This window comes from Sciurus vulgaris, assembly GCF_902686455.1.
Source record: "Sciurus vulgaris genome assembly, chromosome: 12".
Taxonomy (NCBI): domain Eukaryota; kingdom Metazoa; phylum Chordata; class Mammalia; order Rodentia; family Sciuridae; genus Sciurus; species Sciurus vulgaris.
Window position 1 is genome coordinate 97,583,485 of NC_136473.1, and position 15,225 is coordinate 97,598,709.

Here is a 15,225-nt window from a genome sequence, read left to right on the forward strand (position 1 = left end):
TTTTTCATTGATACCTGTATCTACCTCCTAAAAACATAAATTTTAGTATGTTCTCTCATCCCTTTGTCTCTTTTTTTCTTTTAATCTTAGAGTTCTTTCTCCTTCTCTCCCTATCAAATCTGAGTTTGTTCCTTTTCTTATTTAAGTAGAGTCAGCTTTCCTCATCTGTGCTTTCTGCCTTCACAGATTCAACCAATTATGGATTGAAATATTTGGGTAAAAAAATTGTATCTATACCAAGCATGTACAGTCTTCTTTTTCTTGACATCATTCCCTAAACAATATACTATAACAACCATTTTCTTAATATTTATATCCAGTTAGGTATTATAAGTAATCTAAAGACTAAAGTAAATAGAAGGAGGGGCATAAGTTGTATGTAAATACCATACCATTTTATATAAGGTACTTGGGCATCCTTGGATTTGGTATCCACAGGGAGTCCTGAAGCCAGTCTCCTCTAGATACCAAGGAGATACCAAGTTTCAACCCAAACTCTTGTCAGTAGTGTTTAATAACTGCTGAGGGCCTAGGGCTAACAATATCTTTATTGTGCTTTTATGTTTGAATGAAGTCTTGAAAAAATATAGCTCTATTGTCTTTTTTTTTAAACTGGGATTGAAATGTTTATTATTATTTCACTTAGAAACGCTTTAATACTATATGTACACAAAGAATTGGGAAAACTGGATATTGTTTATTTAAAATAGGGAACACTTCACCATTCAATTTTAGTATATGTACTACTGAAGTAAGCACTCTATTGTCTTCTTACACCAGTCTTTAAAATATGATAGCAAGTGCTTAGTCTGTAGCTCAGTGGTTGAATACTTGCCTAGCGTGTGCAGGACCCTGGGTTCCATCCCTAGTATCACCCTGCCAAGAAAATAATATCATTCTTATTTCAGTGCCCTTATATGTGGTCTTCTCTTTCTTTGTAGAGGAGTATGAATATCAAAGACAAGGAGAAATTTCTAAGAGAATTACTTTAATTTTAGGTATAGGTTTTCCTGTATATCTCTCCTTTTTATATTATGTGGGCTCTTTCATTTTAAAATCTTTTAATTGATAAAAATTGATACTTAGTTTTTTAGGTATTTTATCCTTTTCATCTTTATCTCTTTGCAATTCCTCTTATCTAAATCACTGTTGCTTCTATTTCCATCTTCCATATATTTTATCTTTTTTAATATCTTCATAAGACCTTTGTAACCAGTTTTGCAAAGTGATTAAAAAAAAACTATTATCAACAAAGGAACTATTTTTCATATAGTAGGGTTAATATTTCTGTAAATGTATAATCTTTAAACAGTTTCATATTTAGAGTAATTTTTCATTCTTGATGTACTAGTTCACTCATTTGTACTCTAAAGAATTTTTAAGACTTGTTTAATGAAGGATCATTTGTATGTATTTTCTATAGATAGTGGAGTTGGAGCAGGGATTGATTCATATTATGAGTATCTGTTGAAAGCCTATGTCTTGCTTGGAGATGACAGTTTTCTGGAAAGATTTAATACAGTAAGTTGATCCAATTTTGTATTAATTTTATAGCCAATTCACTTGAGTTCAGATTTTGATAGAAACTCAATTGCCTGAGTTACAATCTAAAAAAGTAATTTGTTTTTAAATGTGGTAGTTTTTTGTCAGCATTCCCTGATGATGTTGGACAGGGACAGTGTAAAAGCTATATACATTACAAAAATTAATTTACATAGCAGTTTTATTTTTTAATCTTTTATATGAAATTTTCTAGATTTGCCAATAAGTAATAAAATATGTAGATTTGAGTTTTACCTAATCTTTCATGCAAGGAAGACAGTTATTGGAATAAGTTACAGTTAGCTTTTGCCTTTGGAATCCAATTTTACTTGAATCTTGAAAGTTTGACTTAGTCCTTGATCATACCAAATATACCAGGATTTGGAGAAACTAGTGACTATGCATCTCAGAAGCAGATCTGTAAGTCTCAAAACTGAATCAGTACCACAGGCATAATTTGGGGGAAGTGGGGTGATTGTTGAGCTCAATTTCATTGCCTTTGTAAGTGAAGCAAACTGAAATTAATATAGCAAACTCAACGGCTATATCATTATGTTCTTTTAAACATAGCTTTTACCTTTCTTCTTTTTTTTTGTCCACCCCATCAGTTCACCCACATTACATATGTGAGACAGTATGACATATGATAGAGAGGGTTAAAGTATGTGAGCCATCCTACTTTAAATCTTGATTGTACTGCCTGTTAATTTTGTGACTTTGGGCAAGTTAAATAACCCTGTTGGCCTTTTATTTCTCATTTATGAAATGCAAGTATTAATACTGTTGATAGGGTTATTGCGAGGATTAAATAAGCTTATCTATATGAAGTGATTAGAAGAGTGCCTAACATGTGGCAGGTCATAGTGATTAGTAAGCAACAGACAAGCTAGCAAGTAACAACAAGAACAAAATAACCTATTATATGCCTACTAAATTATCGATTGAATGCTCTAAAAATGCTGTCACGTATATTCTTTGTTACAATAAGATTTTCTTGAGGTGAATTTGGACAGATAACTTCTTGTTGGCTCATTAACACAGCTTGTCCTGTTTTGAAAACTGAGAAATATTAAGAAGACAAAAGGAAGAGAAAAAAAGATGCTACGAGCGTAAAAAGCAAAGATAGAGACCATAAGAATGGTAACAGTGATTAGATATGTTAACTTCAGTAGTCGTGTGCACCAGGTAGCTGAGAAGGCACCAAACTTCCTAGACACAAAAGAAAACTAAATCTGTAACAGAGAAGCCTATGACTGTATTCCAAGGGGAGCTAAGAGCATCATTGGGCCACACAGGCATACTAACCACGGGCTGATCCCGAAGGAGGTAGGGATATTTGGATTTATTCCCCTTGGAATCTCATATTAAATACAGTGTTTAATATTCTGCATCTGAATTAAAGGACATAAGGGAGCATATATGTTTTAGAAAATTTTCCACCTAAAGTATTTCAAGTATTTACACAACAGATGCAAATTTATTTATAAACATAAATTCAGGCTTAATTTCTTCACTGCACTGTTTAGTATGTTTGGAGTGGCCGTATTTTTTCAGTCTACTTTAATGAACACATTATTATAATTTCTTAGCACTATGATGCCATAATGAGGTACATTAGCCAGCCCCCTCTTCTACTTGATGTGCATATCCACAAACCAATGCTGAATGCGCGGACTTGGATGGATGCTTTGCTCGCCTTTTTTCCAGGCTTACAGGTATGGAGAGTACCTTTTTCTTTTTTTTAATTCATTATTGATGTACACAATACAAGGGATCATTTTGACATTATACAAACACGGGATATAATTTGCTCCCAATCATTCCCCATTACTTCCCCCATTCTCGCCCTTCTCTCTCCCCCTGTTCCCTTTACTCCCCTGATCTTTCTTCTATTTATTTATAATTTTTTAAAAATTAGTGCATTGTAGATATACATATAGATGAAAATTCACTGTGATATAGTCATATGTGCAAAAGAAAGGTCAGATTCATTCACCATTCCTCCCTTGTCCCCTCCTAGTACATTTTCTTAATATTAAAATAAAATGATTTTATTTAAGTGCATTTATAATCTCTAAAATTGAATGACAAAATATAGTCACTTTCCAAAGTTGTCTTAATATATACATTTCCATTTACATAATGGTTATATATAAAATTAACTCATATTTTATTAGGTCATATTGTGGTTTTCGACTTCTAGGTTTTAAAGGGGGATATTAGACCTGCTATTGAAACTCATGAAATGCTATATCAGGTGATTAAAAAACACAATTTTCTACCAGAGGTAAGCAAGTAATCTTTGGAATTCTCATTTGTATATATACTATAAATTGCTAGTTTAAAGAAAATGGCATCTCCAAAACATGTTTGCTCTTTTTAATTAATTTTTGGTTTTGTTGTTTATATAGTATTATATGTTTTTGGTTTTTTTCATGTATCAAAAGCTACTTAATTTTAGAATAATGCTGTTATTGTATTCATTTTTTGTAAAAAAAAAAAAAAAAAAAAAAAAAAGAAAAAGAAAAAAAATTCCAACATAGTGTTTCTAAACCTTTTCTAACCCATGCCACTGTGCAATATTGTCAGTTTTTTTTCCTCGTGGTTCTAGAGATTGAACCCGGGGTTTCACACATGCTTAGGCTCTGTACCACTAAGCTGTATCCCCAGCCCTAATGTTTTCTTATTCCAACTTTCATGTATACCTGCCTGCTAGGGAGATCCTGTCATCTTTTATTTTCTGAGACTTGTTTGATGACTGTATACATTAAGTGTACATTAAATGTCACACATGCTTCCTGGAAATTTGGAGAATATCTGGCCTTTGTCATGCTATGAATTACTCTTTTTTTTTTTTAACATTTTATTAGTAATAAGCATACTTACTAGATCTATATGACAAGATTTTAATAGCATGCTTTTGGCTTTCCAGAACTGTACCTTTACAAATTTCCAAATGTTATGTCCATGTTGTGTCCCTTATTATTTACCCTCTGTGAGAGATCTCAGCATTCCTCCAACTTAGAATGCTTCCTGACATGTTTTAGAGAGTATAGTTTTATTAGCCTTCAGGTGAGTAGGACTTGGCAATGGAGAAAGTTCATATTCATGAAGAATCAAATGAGGTTTCAGCAAATATGTCTGTCACATGTGAAAATTTTATTTGGTTCCTATAAAAAAATTTGGTTTCCTTTCCTTTTTCTTTTTTAACCAGTTGTCTGTTATTGAATAAATTTCAAAGAGTAATATTTATTTTTAATTAATTCCCTTGTCCTCTTCCACAAATGATTTGAGGTTGTTAGAAAATATATACTAAAATAATGCTGAAATAAAAATATACTTACTTGAAAATAGCTATGAAAGTAGATTTTAAATGTTTCTCATTACAAAAATATTGATGTTTAGGTAATGTTTAATTTAGCCATTCCACACTGTATATCAAAACATCATATTGTGCACCACATATGACTTTTATTTGTCAACTGAAGAAATTTAAAAGGAAATATGAGAACTAGATAAGTAATAATTAAGAGGAAATGGTGGGGAAAAAAAGGAAAAAAGAAAACACGATGTAAACCATCAGGTTCTATGTATTGGAATTCCTGATTGTCACTTTATTACTGAGTTTTCTTGATTTCTTAAGTGCTCAAATGACTGTTTTCAAAGTAATCCATTTAATTGGAGCAGCCTGGGCAAAAATAAATTGTGATTTTAGCAGTGAAAAATGATGTTTTATAGATGAAAATATATGATAGTTACTTTTATCTGTTGATATATGCCACTTTATATTCTAGAACTACTTGTCCATTCTTTTAATCACATTTTATGTTGTTTTTTTACAGGCATTTACTACAGATTTCAGGGTACATTGGGCTCAACATCCTTTAAGACCAGAATTTGCAGAAAGTACCTACTTCTTATATAAAGTAAGATATTTTACCTTTCTTTGGTTTTTAACCCATTCTCTTTTATAATAGAAATTGGCATTTAATGTTATAATAGTTGGATATATCACAGTTTGTATTCTTCTAGCCCATAGAATTATTGAAATATATCTCTGGAAACTTTTTGTGGCATTAGAAATTTAACCTAAATGCTAAGGTTTACAACTGAGCAACTTTTCAGTTGTTTAAGAAATTCTATGAGGCAGATCCATGGTTTATTGTCAGATCTAGGTTCTGTGTAACAAGTGTTCCAGTGCCTGGTACCTAGAAGGTACTCAATAAATATTTGCTAAATGAATGGGTAATATATAAGCTATATATGTATACATATATTCTCCTTTTTAATAGGCTACAGGAGATCCTTACTACCTTGAAGTAGGGAAAACACTTATTGAAAATTTAAATAAGTATGCTAGAGTGCCTTGTGGATTTGCTGCCATGAAGGATGTTCGGACTGGAAGTCATGAGGACAGGTAAACAATTGCTAACGTCCCCTTTTTTTAGGGTAATTGAAACAGCACAAAATACAGCCACTTGTTAGGATTCAGTTAAGTTTGCTAATGTTTTTATAGAGGGTCCTGGAGGATGCAATTGTGTTTATTTTTTTTAACTCTTGAATAGACACACTTAAAATTTTTCCAAAGGTTTGTATTTTTACCATAGCATGTAATGAATGCTCAAATGAGTTTTAAATAGATGAATGAATAATTGTTAAATATCAGAACCTTGGTTTTAGGAGTGTTAGAAATGTTTTTCCCCTTTTGTTAGCAGTTTTTATGTTGTGTTTGATGTTAGAAATTATCGAGATAATGATGAAAGATCTGAATTATGATTTATGTTCAGTCTAAGATTCTTCAAAAACACATCATGGTTAATGTGTGCACTCTTATCCTGTTCCTGATTTGGAGGGGTAGGGAAGACCCTCAGCGGTAGTTGCTGTTTCACTGGATACTAGGTGACTGTGGATGGCATGAAGTACTCAAGCTATAAAAAGCACACTTTGGTCAATTTGCTGTTAGCCAGCATTCCAGTTATGTATCCAGCTAACTGAACACCAGAACTTGTTTGCTTATTTGGTTATTAGCCAAATGTCCATTCCATAAGTATTTACTGAGGCCTCTTTTGTTTCAGCATTATGGGAGTTTTTAAGGATTAAAGATATGAAGACATGTCCATTCTGTCACTGAGGACAGGCAGATGTACAGACTTTTGTTTTATTTTTTAGATAAAAAGACTTTTAAAACATTACGTAAGTGCTGTGAAACATATGAAAGGGACATGAGTGCAAGTTGGGATGTGATAGTCACTGAAAGATTCCTGCAGGATCCTGAGTCCTGAAGGATGAGCAAGAGTTAGAAGACAAAAGAAGTGAAAGACGTTTCAGGGACTGAAGACATGAGAAACATAGCAGTCATCATCTACTCACAGGACTGTCCCTTAGTCCTTCACTCAGAGTATTGGATAAGCCCTTTACTTGACCATAGCTGGTAAGAAATGGGTAGGTTTCTGGAAGCAGGCTTACAGATAACAGCAAGAAAATGAAGGCAGATCCCCTGGGTAGTCGGCATGTTTATTGACCGACTCCTGAATTCCAGGCAGTCTTCTGAGCACTTTCTGTGTTTAACTCTTTGATCTTACAATTGTCCTCTGAAGCATACTTGTATTATGATCTTCACTTTAAGGATGAAGAAACGAAGGCAAAGAGAAATTAGGAAACTTGCCCTAGGTCATGCAGTTAGCTAAGTAAGAATTCTAGTCAGTGCACATTGGATTTTGACAACTATGCTCTATTGGCATAGAACAATAACTAAGCACCAGCTATCTGCCAGGGACTGCACTTAGGGATGAGAATGAAAGGATAAATTAGAATCAGTCTCTGCCCTCCCATGACTTGTAGTTGGTGAATAAGGTATGGATGGGAAGAAACAACTGGAATCACATGCTATATGCTATAGTAGCAAGGGGAGACAGGTTGTGGTATTATAGAGAAAGATATGGTTTATTAGTTTAGAGGAGTCTTTTTCCCACCAAATATTCCTTTGCTGATATTGTTTCTGGTCCTCTTACAACTGCCTTTGCTCTGTTCTGATTTTATTCCAGCATTAGAATCTCTCTCAAAATATCATGTCCATGGACTGGGGATGTAGCTCAGTGGTGGAGTATTTGCCTAGTAGGTACAAGGCCCTGGGTTTAATACCTAGCATCACAAAAATTGTCTAGAATTAAGACTCAAGATGTGCCTAGCACAGCAGCACTGTAAACATCTGGATTCAGACAAGGGATTGATAATTTTCTGAGAGGCTGACAGGTTTACTCTTTCTATCTAATGAGGATCACTCCTTCACCAATTTACTGTTCCTCAGATACATTTGGCCCCCAGAATGGTCAAGAACTACTAATCTTCATTATACTTACTATTATGCCTGTGTTAGAGTTTTTAGTAGCTTTATTATGTTCAACTCATAGTAAGCTTGTGACTGACCACAGCTGGTCCCAGATGCTTAACCAGAGCCTGCTAACAAATGGATGTTCTCTATGTTCTCTCGAGGCAGCCAATTTCTTTTTTATAGTAAACTTAGAACTTTATATCCAGCTCAGAAAAATTTACTTGTTTTTTTTTTTTTTTTACTTTCTGTTTCTAGGTCAAAAAGAGAGGTTGAATGTCTTCTCAGTCAGTCTCAGTCTCTAAGCTAAACTTAAGAGTTTCAGTGATCTGCAGCTTGCATAAGCATACCTTAAGTTTTTCTCATCCAAATTTTTGGAAATAATTTTGGGTGGGATTGTGATTGGTGCCTCATGCCATGGCACTTGAGAGCTTTCAGTGACAAGCTTTTTGCATTTGGTTGCTTATTCCCCTTTTGGCACTATCCTTCATCTCACTAGCATCCACATGCACCATGAACATGCCTGTGCATGTGTACACACACACAACACACATACACAAATACAGTTTTCAAAATGTATTATTTTCCTAATCCATAATTACTGAAAATAATTTAAGTGGCATAAAAAGAAAACCGTGAAAATCCTTTTAAAGACACTGTCTTCTCCCTGCTTAAGATAGTATTTGTTAGCAATTTGATAGCCTTCTATATATTTTTTTACCAGTGTGTTTGTATTTATGCACCTGTTTATGGCTTTTAAATACAAATTAATCATAGGATATGATACTCAACTTGCTAATTTTACCCAATTCATTAAATTTTAGTGACCTTACCATTTCTTAGTCTTCTAAATGTTTATGTCATGTTTTATAATCTGTTCTCAAATTTGCCAAATATCTTGTTTATTATCTACAGTTCTAAAACTAACATTTGTTCGTGACGGTTAACTGTCAGTCCTTCAGGGTTAAATTATGATGTATATTGCAAGTTGATGGGAAAGTTTTTTGTCTATGCTAATGAGATTAATATCCCAAATGAGCAAAACAATTTTGAAACTTTACAAATGAGTTTTTGTTCCAAAATAAGAATCATTTATATATAAGAAAAGAAGAGCTGCAGCTTTGATCTAATGTATATGCCAAGTGTTGTACTAAATAATCTCATTTAGTCTTTATACCATGTTATGCATTTATTATTATATTCCTTTTACAGAAGAATAAACTGAAACAATAGTTCTCACACAATATCCCAGTGGTCACAGAGCTAGTTGGTGGATGATCTGTTTCTAAAGCCCATGTTCCTTACTATTGTAGTCTGTTGCCCCTCCAGCTTATTTAGTAACATTCTTTAACTTGCATTCAATTTAGTAAATGTTTATTGAGTGCCTATATACCAGGAATTGTGTTTAGCCAGAAGTTTGCTACTGTGCAACCTATGTAGTAAATTATATGTTATTTCTTACCACCCAAACCTTGGAAGGTTTGGAAGTTAATAAATTTGTTGTTATTATAACTCCATCAATGAGCTATGCTCATTTCCTGACAATTTTATTTAAACTTTTCTTTAAAATGTTATTTAAAAAATTATAACATTAGGGACTGGGATTATAGCTTAGTGGTAGAGCACTCACCTAGCACATGTGAGACCCTGGGTTCAATCCTCAGTACCACATAAAAATAAAATAAAATTAAAGGTATTATGTCCACTTGCAACACAAAAAATATTAAAAAACAGAACAAAAAACCCCCCAAAATTATAACATTAACTCATTTGTAAAGGCATATATCCTTTTACCCCCTCCTCATTTTCTTCTTGACAGGTATATAAATATTTACAAAGTTAGAATTATAGTGTATGTGACTTCATGTTGTACTTTCTTCATGTGACTTCTTATAAATGATTTCCTTTACATTTAAAGCCTCCTTATTTATCATTTAAAAGGCTGCATAACAAAATTTATCAAAGTCATATGACTTTATCCTATTCTGTTAATATTAGTTGAAGATTCTTGTATGGGTCTCACTAGTAAAATTCACCTGAGTCACCTCTCTGCTGTTGATCCTTTATAGAAAAAATAGAGAACTTTCCCTCATTGGAGGCCCATGGGAAAACCTTGTCTGCATTATTGACAGGATTTAGTGTGTCTCTGTGTTAGGCAGCTCCTCTGGACTTTTTTCTATTTCCTTAAAATGTCCTTGGAGTCATGGTTATTCTGTCACTGGGGAAAAAATAGATTCTGTAGTTCTTTGGACATTCAAATTGGTGTAGACAAGGTTATCAACCTTGCTATCTTTCAGATAGTTGACATTTAGATGTTTTTAATGTGTTTATTTGTGACTTTTATTTTTAGAATGGATTCTTTCTTCTTGGCTGAAATGTTTAAATATCTTTATCTATTATTTGCTGATAAAGAAGACATAATTTTTGACATAGAAGATTACATCTTTACAACAGAAGCCCATTTGTTGCCTCTTTGGCTCTCTACTACAAATCAAAGCATCTCAAAGAAGAACACAGTGAGTTTTTGGTTTAAGCGTCTTATTATCTTTCATTTCTACATATTTGTTTTATTTTCTAAGTTAAAGGTAATCCATGACTAGAATTTAATAAATACGTGTATGCTAGGAGAAAAAAGTAAATATAATATTTTCTTCTGTTTTGTTAAATGTCTCTTTTTAACAAAGTGTAATGTTAAGTTAAATAATTTTTATTTATATTTAAAATTCTTTTATATTGTAGACCTCAGAATATACAGAACTGGATGACAGTAATTTCGATTGGACTTGTCCAAATACTCAGATTCTCTTCCCTAATGATCCATTGTATGCCCAGAGCATTCGTGAACCCTTGAAAAATGTGGTGGATAAGAGCTGTCCAAGAGGCATCAGCAGAGTGTAAGATGTACAATTTGTGTTTATTAATACCAAAATTAACTCCCCCCCCCCCCCGCTTTTTTTTAGTGCATTATACATACTGATGGGATTTGTTGTTGCGGATCTGTACATGCACACACCAAAGCTTATTCTTAGTAAATGACAGAGAGCTTCAGGAGCATATCCCACCAGCCAAGACATTCACTTAGACCAAAAACATCACTCACTGAAAATTATTAGTAAAGTTAGACAGTAAAACTGAATTTGCAGTAATGTCATATTATTTTGGAAATTTTCAATGAATCTTTTATTTAGTGACCTAAGTAATAGTAGTGGGCACCATGTAACAGTTTTTCATTTCTGTAGCTCATTTTTACATAGAAGAGTTTTATCAGATATATGCATAATAAAATATGTCTGTAGTTTGTGGGTAGTAAAAACACAGGGTTTTGTTGTTTTGCTTTTATTTTTAAAGGTGCCACTTATTCTTGTTTTAAATTGTTTGATTTAATGTGTTCATTTTCTTCCAGATAGTTACATTGGGGAGGTCTGTATAAAAAAGTAAAAAGAAATTTTAAGTGAGCATTATCATTCACTAATAAAAGTATTATTTTGTTTTAAATATTGGGAGAAAAAAATCTGTGTTTTGAGAGAAAGACACCAGTAGTAACAAATCCCCAAGTATACCTACTATGTGTCTTCAAATAGTTTGAATACTGTTGACTAATACTGCCTTAGCTAGATGACATATATGCTTTTATAACTGGAAAATATATTTGAAAGCTGTACATCTTATGAATAACCTAAATTATATGTAGAAAAAAACTTCTAGTTTCCTATTTCACTAGTTCTAAAATTAGCAAATTTATAAATATCTAATATTTTAATTTGTCCTATGTTTTCTCTGTAATTCTAATTCATAGTTTTTTAAGCCTTGCCTGTAATTACTTTTAGCAGAGAGGAGAGTTTCAGGAGTGGAGCTAAACCCCCTCTGAGAGCCAGAGATTTCATGGCCACTAACCCTGAACATTTAGAAATACTGAAGAAGATGGGGGTGAGTTTGATTCACCTCAAAGATGGGAGAGTCCAGTTGGTCCAACATGCAATCCAAGTAAGACTTTGCTATACTAATTAGATACTGTCTCTTCTCTGCCCTTTTTGGTCCAATCCTTAGCTTTAATAAGATAATGGCACTTGACTTTTTTAAAACTTAGAATATATGATTTAGAGAACCAGGATTTTAGAGTTTAGAAGTATCTTGGAAAGTTATCTAATTTCAACCCCTTTGTAGTATAACAATAGTTAAATCAGGTTGGATATTTTGCTTATGTTAATGTAGTCAAATGTAGGACCAGGGCCAGGTGTGGCGCTGCATAATCCCAGGTACTTGGAGACTGAGACAAGTTTGAGACCAGCCTCAGCAACCTAGCGACTCCCTAAGCAACTTAGAACTTTTTTCAAAATAAAAAAATAAAATGGGCTGGGGATGTGGCTCAGTGGTTAAGTGTCCCAGGGTTCAATCCCCAGTACCCCACCACCACCACAAAAAATACAGGACCCAAATCTAATCTTCTATTTCTTGGTCCATTGTCTTTCATTATTTAATTTCAAGCATAATTTTAGAAGTTAGTAATTACTTTTAATATTTATATCTCAGTGTTCCACATCTTACTTTCCAAAGAACTACTGAATCTATTTTATTCATTGTAGAAATCAAAATTTGTATGTATTTACGACTAGGAAAATAACACACATTTTAGGAAAAATTGTATTGATTTTTACTTTAAAAGTTTTCGTAACACAAGACCTTTACATTATTTACCTTATTAAGCATATAGATTCTGATAAAATTCAGTTTGCTGAATAATTTCAAACTGGAGTCATATTCAGTTTTATCTTCATCTCAAATTTGAATGTCCCGTGACCTCCCATTTCCCTCAGATTTTTATTTCATCTGTTTTCTTGCCAACTCCATCCTTCATTAAAGAGGATGTTTTCTTCTTCGTCATTTCACTTTCTCCTCACTAGTAGTGAAAGTGGTACCTCTAATGCTTTAAGTTAGGCCCCCAATGATGAAATTGCCACAGTAGCCTCTTAATCCTTAATGTACTTTAACTTTTCTCTAAGAATTGACTGGTCCCTTCTTAAAACTCTTTCCTTTCTTGGTGTCCAGGACATTCTGGCAACACAGCTTTTTTTGTTCGTTCTCTTTGTTCACTGCTTCATAGATTCCTTTGTAGCTCCCCTTTCTTGGCATACCCCCTCCATGTAGGCGCTACCTAAGAGTCTGGATGACATTCTTTTCTTTCTGTCCTCTTCTTCAACAGTCTTCCTGTTTCTACAAGCTCAGCTCTGATCATTGTACTCCTTAGACATAAGTATGGAGCCCTACTAACTACAGTCCTAAACCCAACTTTAATCTACCTGTCACACATTTCTGCATTTGTCTCAACCTCTCCAGACTCGAATCACCTCTCCCTTCTTTGCTCTCTTCCTACCGCCACTTCAACCCATCTTTGCTTTTTTTGTTCTCCATATTAGTAAACCCTAACATCATCATTCTCTTAAGTCAGCAGCACTGGAAATTTGAGAATAGGCTTGAACTCTGCTCTCAACCCCCCAACTTTCATCATGTCCTATTGGTTTTTCTTGTAAAGTATCAAGAATCAATCATCTTTTTTTGCAATATTTTTTAACTTTTCCTTGGTTAAGACTCAGTTCAAATGTTATTCTAATCTTTTTCAAATACACAAGCAAAATCAGTTGTTGCCTGTGATCCTATTCCACTATCTCACTTGAGATTTTATCATAGTTAATTTTACATGTCTTTCTCCTTTAGAAGTGCACTTAAAGGGCTGTTTCCCCTGTGCCTAGGCAAGTGCTGTGATAGAATAGGTGCCTGATACATGTATTCTGAATCAAACTGAATCTGCTTGTTAGTTCACGATTTTAAGGAGGGAGGATATAGGTCAACATAAGGTTTATTTCTTCAAAGGGGGAAGAATAAGGGAAAATAAGCAAAAGAAGCATTTGGGCAATTGATAGAAGTCCAATTCTCTATCTGCATCAAAAGTTTGAAAGAGACATTGATAAAAAATTACAGATGTTATTTTCAGAAAGTATAATTCCTGGAAATAATGTTTTGAGGACAAGTAAGGCCATAAATATTTAGCAGGGACCTAAAACTAAAAGGAGAAATTGTGGTGAGCAAGCAGCTATATAGTACAATATACTTGGGAAATCAAAGACACAGTGAAAGTTTCCAGGAAGGAAGGATGAAAGGAATTTGTTTCTTCCATAGGCTGCTAGTTCAATTGATGCTGAAGATGGATTGAGGTTCATGCAGGAGATGATTGAATTGTCAAGTCAGCAACAGAAAGAACAGCAGCTGCCTCCACGAGCTGTGCAAATTGTTTCCCACCCATTTTTTGGCAGGGTAGTATTGACCGCTGGACCAGCTCAGTTTGGGCTGGATTTGTCTAAACATAAAGAGGTATGTCCACTTAAAATAGGCTTGTTGAAATTAATTAAATTTAAAATATTCAGTAATGCCTAATTTCTTTGTCTCTAATTTAGTGGTTTTAATTTATTTTTAAAAACCTATAGGGTTGTGATCTTCAACACCCTCCAAAAAAATTAAAATATGAAATAAATAACTAAAAACCTAGGAGTTAGGGTATAGCTCAGTGGTAGAACACATAGGCTTAGCATGCATGAGCCCTTAGGCTCAATCCCCAGCACCACCAAAAATTTTTAAAAAGTCTCCCAGGTTTAATAAAATTAAAGTATATCTTGTCTATAATGTGCTTATAGAATTTTATTTAACATATTTTTCAGAGATGAATAGAGGGAAGGGAGCAGGGGTTGGGGAGAGGAAAGAGAAGGAGAGGTGCCTGGTCTGAATTAGAACAAGATATATTCTATGCTTGTATAATTATGTCAAAATGAATTCTGCTGTCATGTATAACTAAAAAGAACCAATAAAAAATTAATAAATACAATGTTTTTTTAGGGAGTTGGCATGTAGTTCAGGGGTAGAACATACACTTCATGTGCATGAGACCCTAGGTTCAGTTTCCAGCACTTAAAAACTACAAAATAAAATAAAATAAAATAAAATATTGTTCAGATCCTGTGATCTAACTTAGTACCTTAATTTATATAAAAATTATTTTCAGGGGCTGGGATTGCAGCTTAGTGGCAGAGCGCTTTCCTACTACATGTGAGGCTCTGAGTTCAATCCTCAGCACCACATAAAAATAAATAAAGATATTGTCTCCATCTACAACTAAATATATTTAAAAAAAATATTTTCAGATCTTCTGACAACTAGTAGAATCTTTATTTGAGCAAGAATATAACTTAAGAGCTTAATATAAAAGATAGCTAAAACCATTGTATCTTTGAGCAAATTATGTGACTTCAGTCTGAGTTGCTCCATAACAAATGGAAATGTGTGTATTGTTTAACTCAGTCATCCTA

At 33.5% G+C, this 15,225-nt stretch overlaps 1 protein-coding gene across 2 annotated transcripts in view; it reads left to right on the forward strand.

Annotated features, from left to right (window-relative positions):
• The window catches only part of EDEM3 (ER degradation enhancing alpha-mannosidase like protein 3), a 70,329-nt gene that overhangs the window by 40,061 nt on the left and 15,043 nt on the right, over positions 1-15,225 (forward strand). The window contains exons 9-17 of one of the 2 annotated variants that reach the window (XM_079108022.1): positions 1,424-1,521; positions 3,132-3,257; positions 3,746-3,829; positions 5,385-5,468; positions 5,835-5,959; positions 10,221-10,386; positions 10,610-10,764; positions 11,698-11,854; positions 14,045-14,236. In XM_079108022.1, coding sequence (XP_078964148.1) covers positions 1,424-1,521; positions 3,132-3,257; positions 3,746-3,829; positions 5,385-5,468; positions 5,835-5,959; positions 10,221-10,386; positions 10,610-10,764; positions 11,698-11,854; positions 14,045-14,236 — 1,187 coding nt within the window. The remainder of the gene's footprint in view (positions 1-1,423; positions 1,522-3,131; positions 3,258-3,745; positions 3,830-5,384; positions 5,469-5,834; positions 5,960-10,220; positions 10,387-10,609; positions 10,765-11,697; positions 11,855-14,044; positions 14,237-15,225) is intronic. The other variant, XM_079108023.1, reaches the window with a different exon arrangement.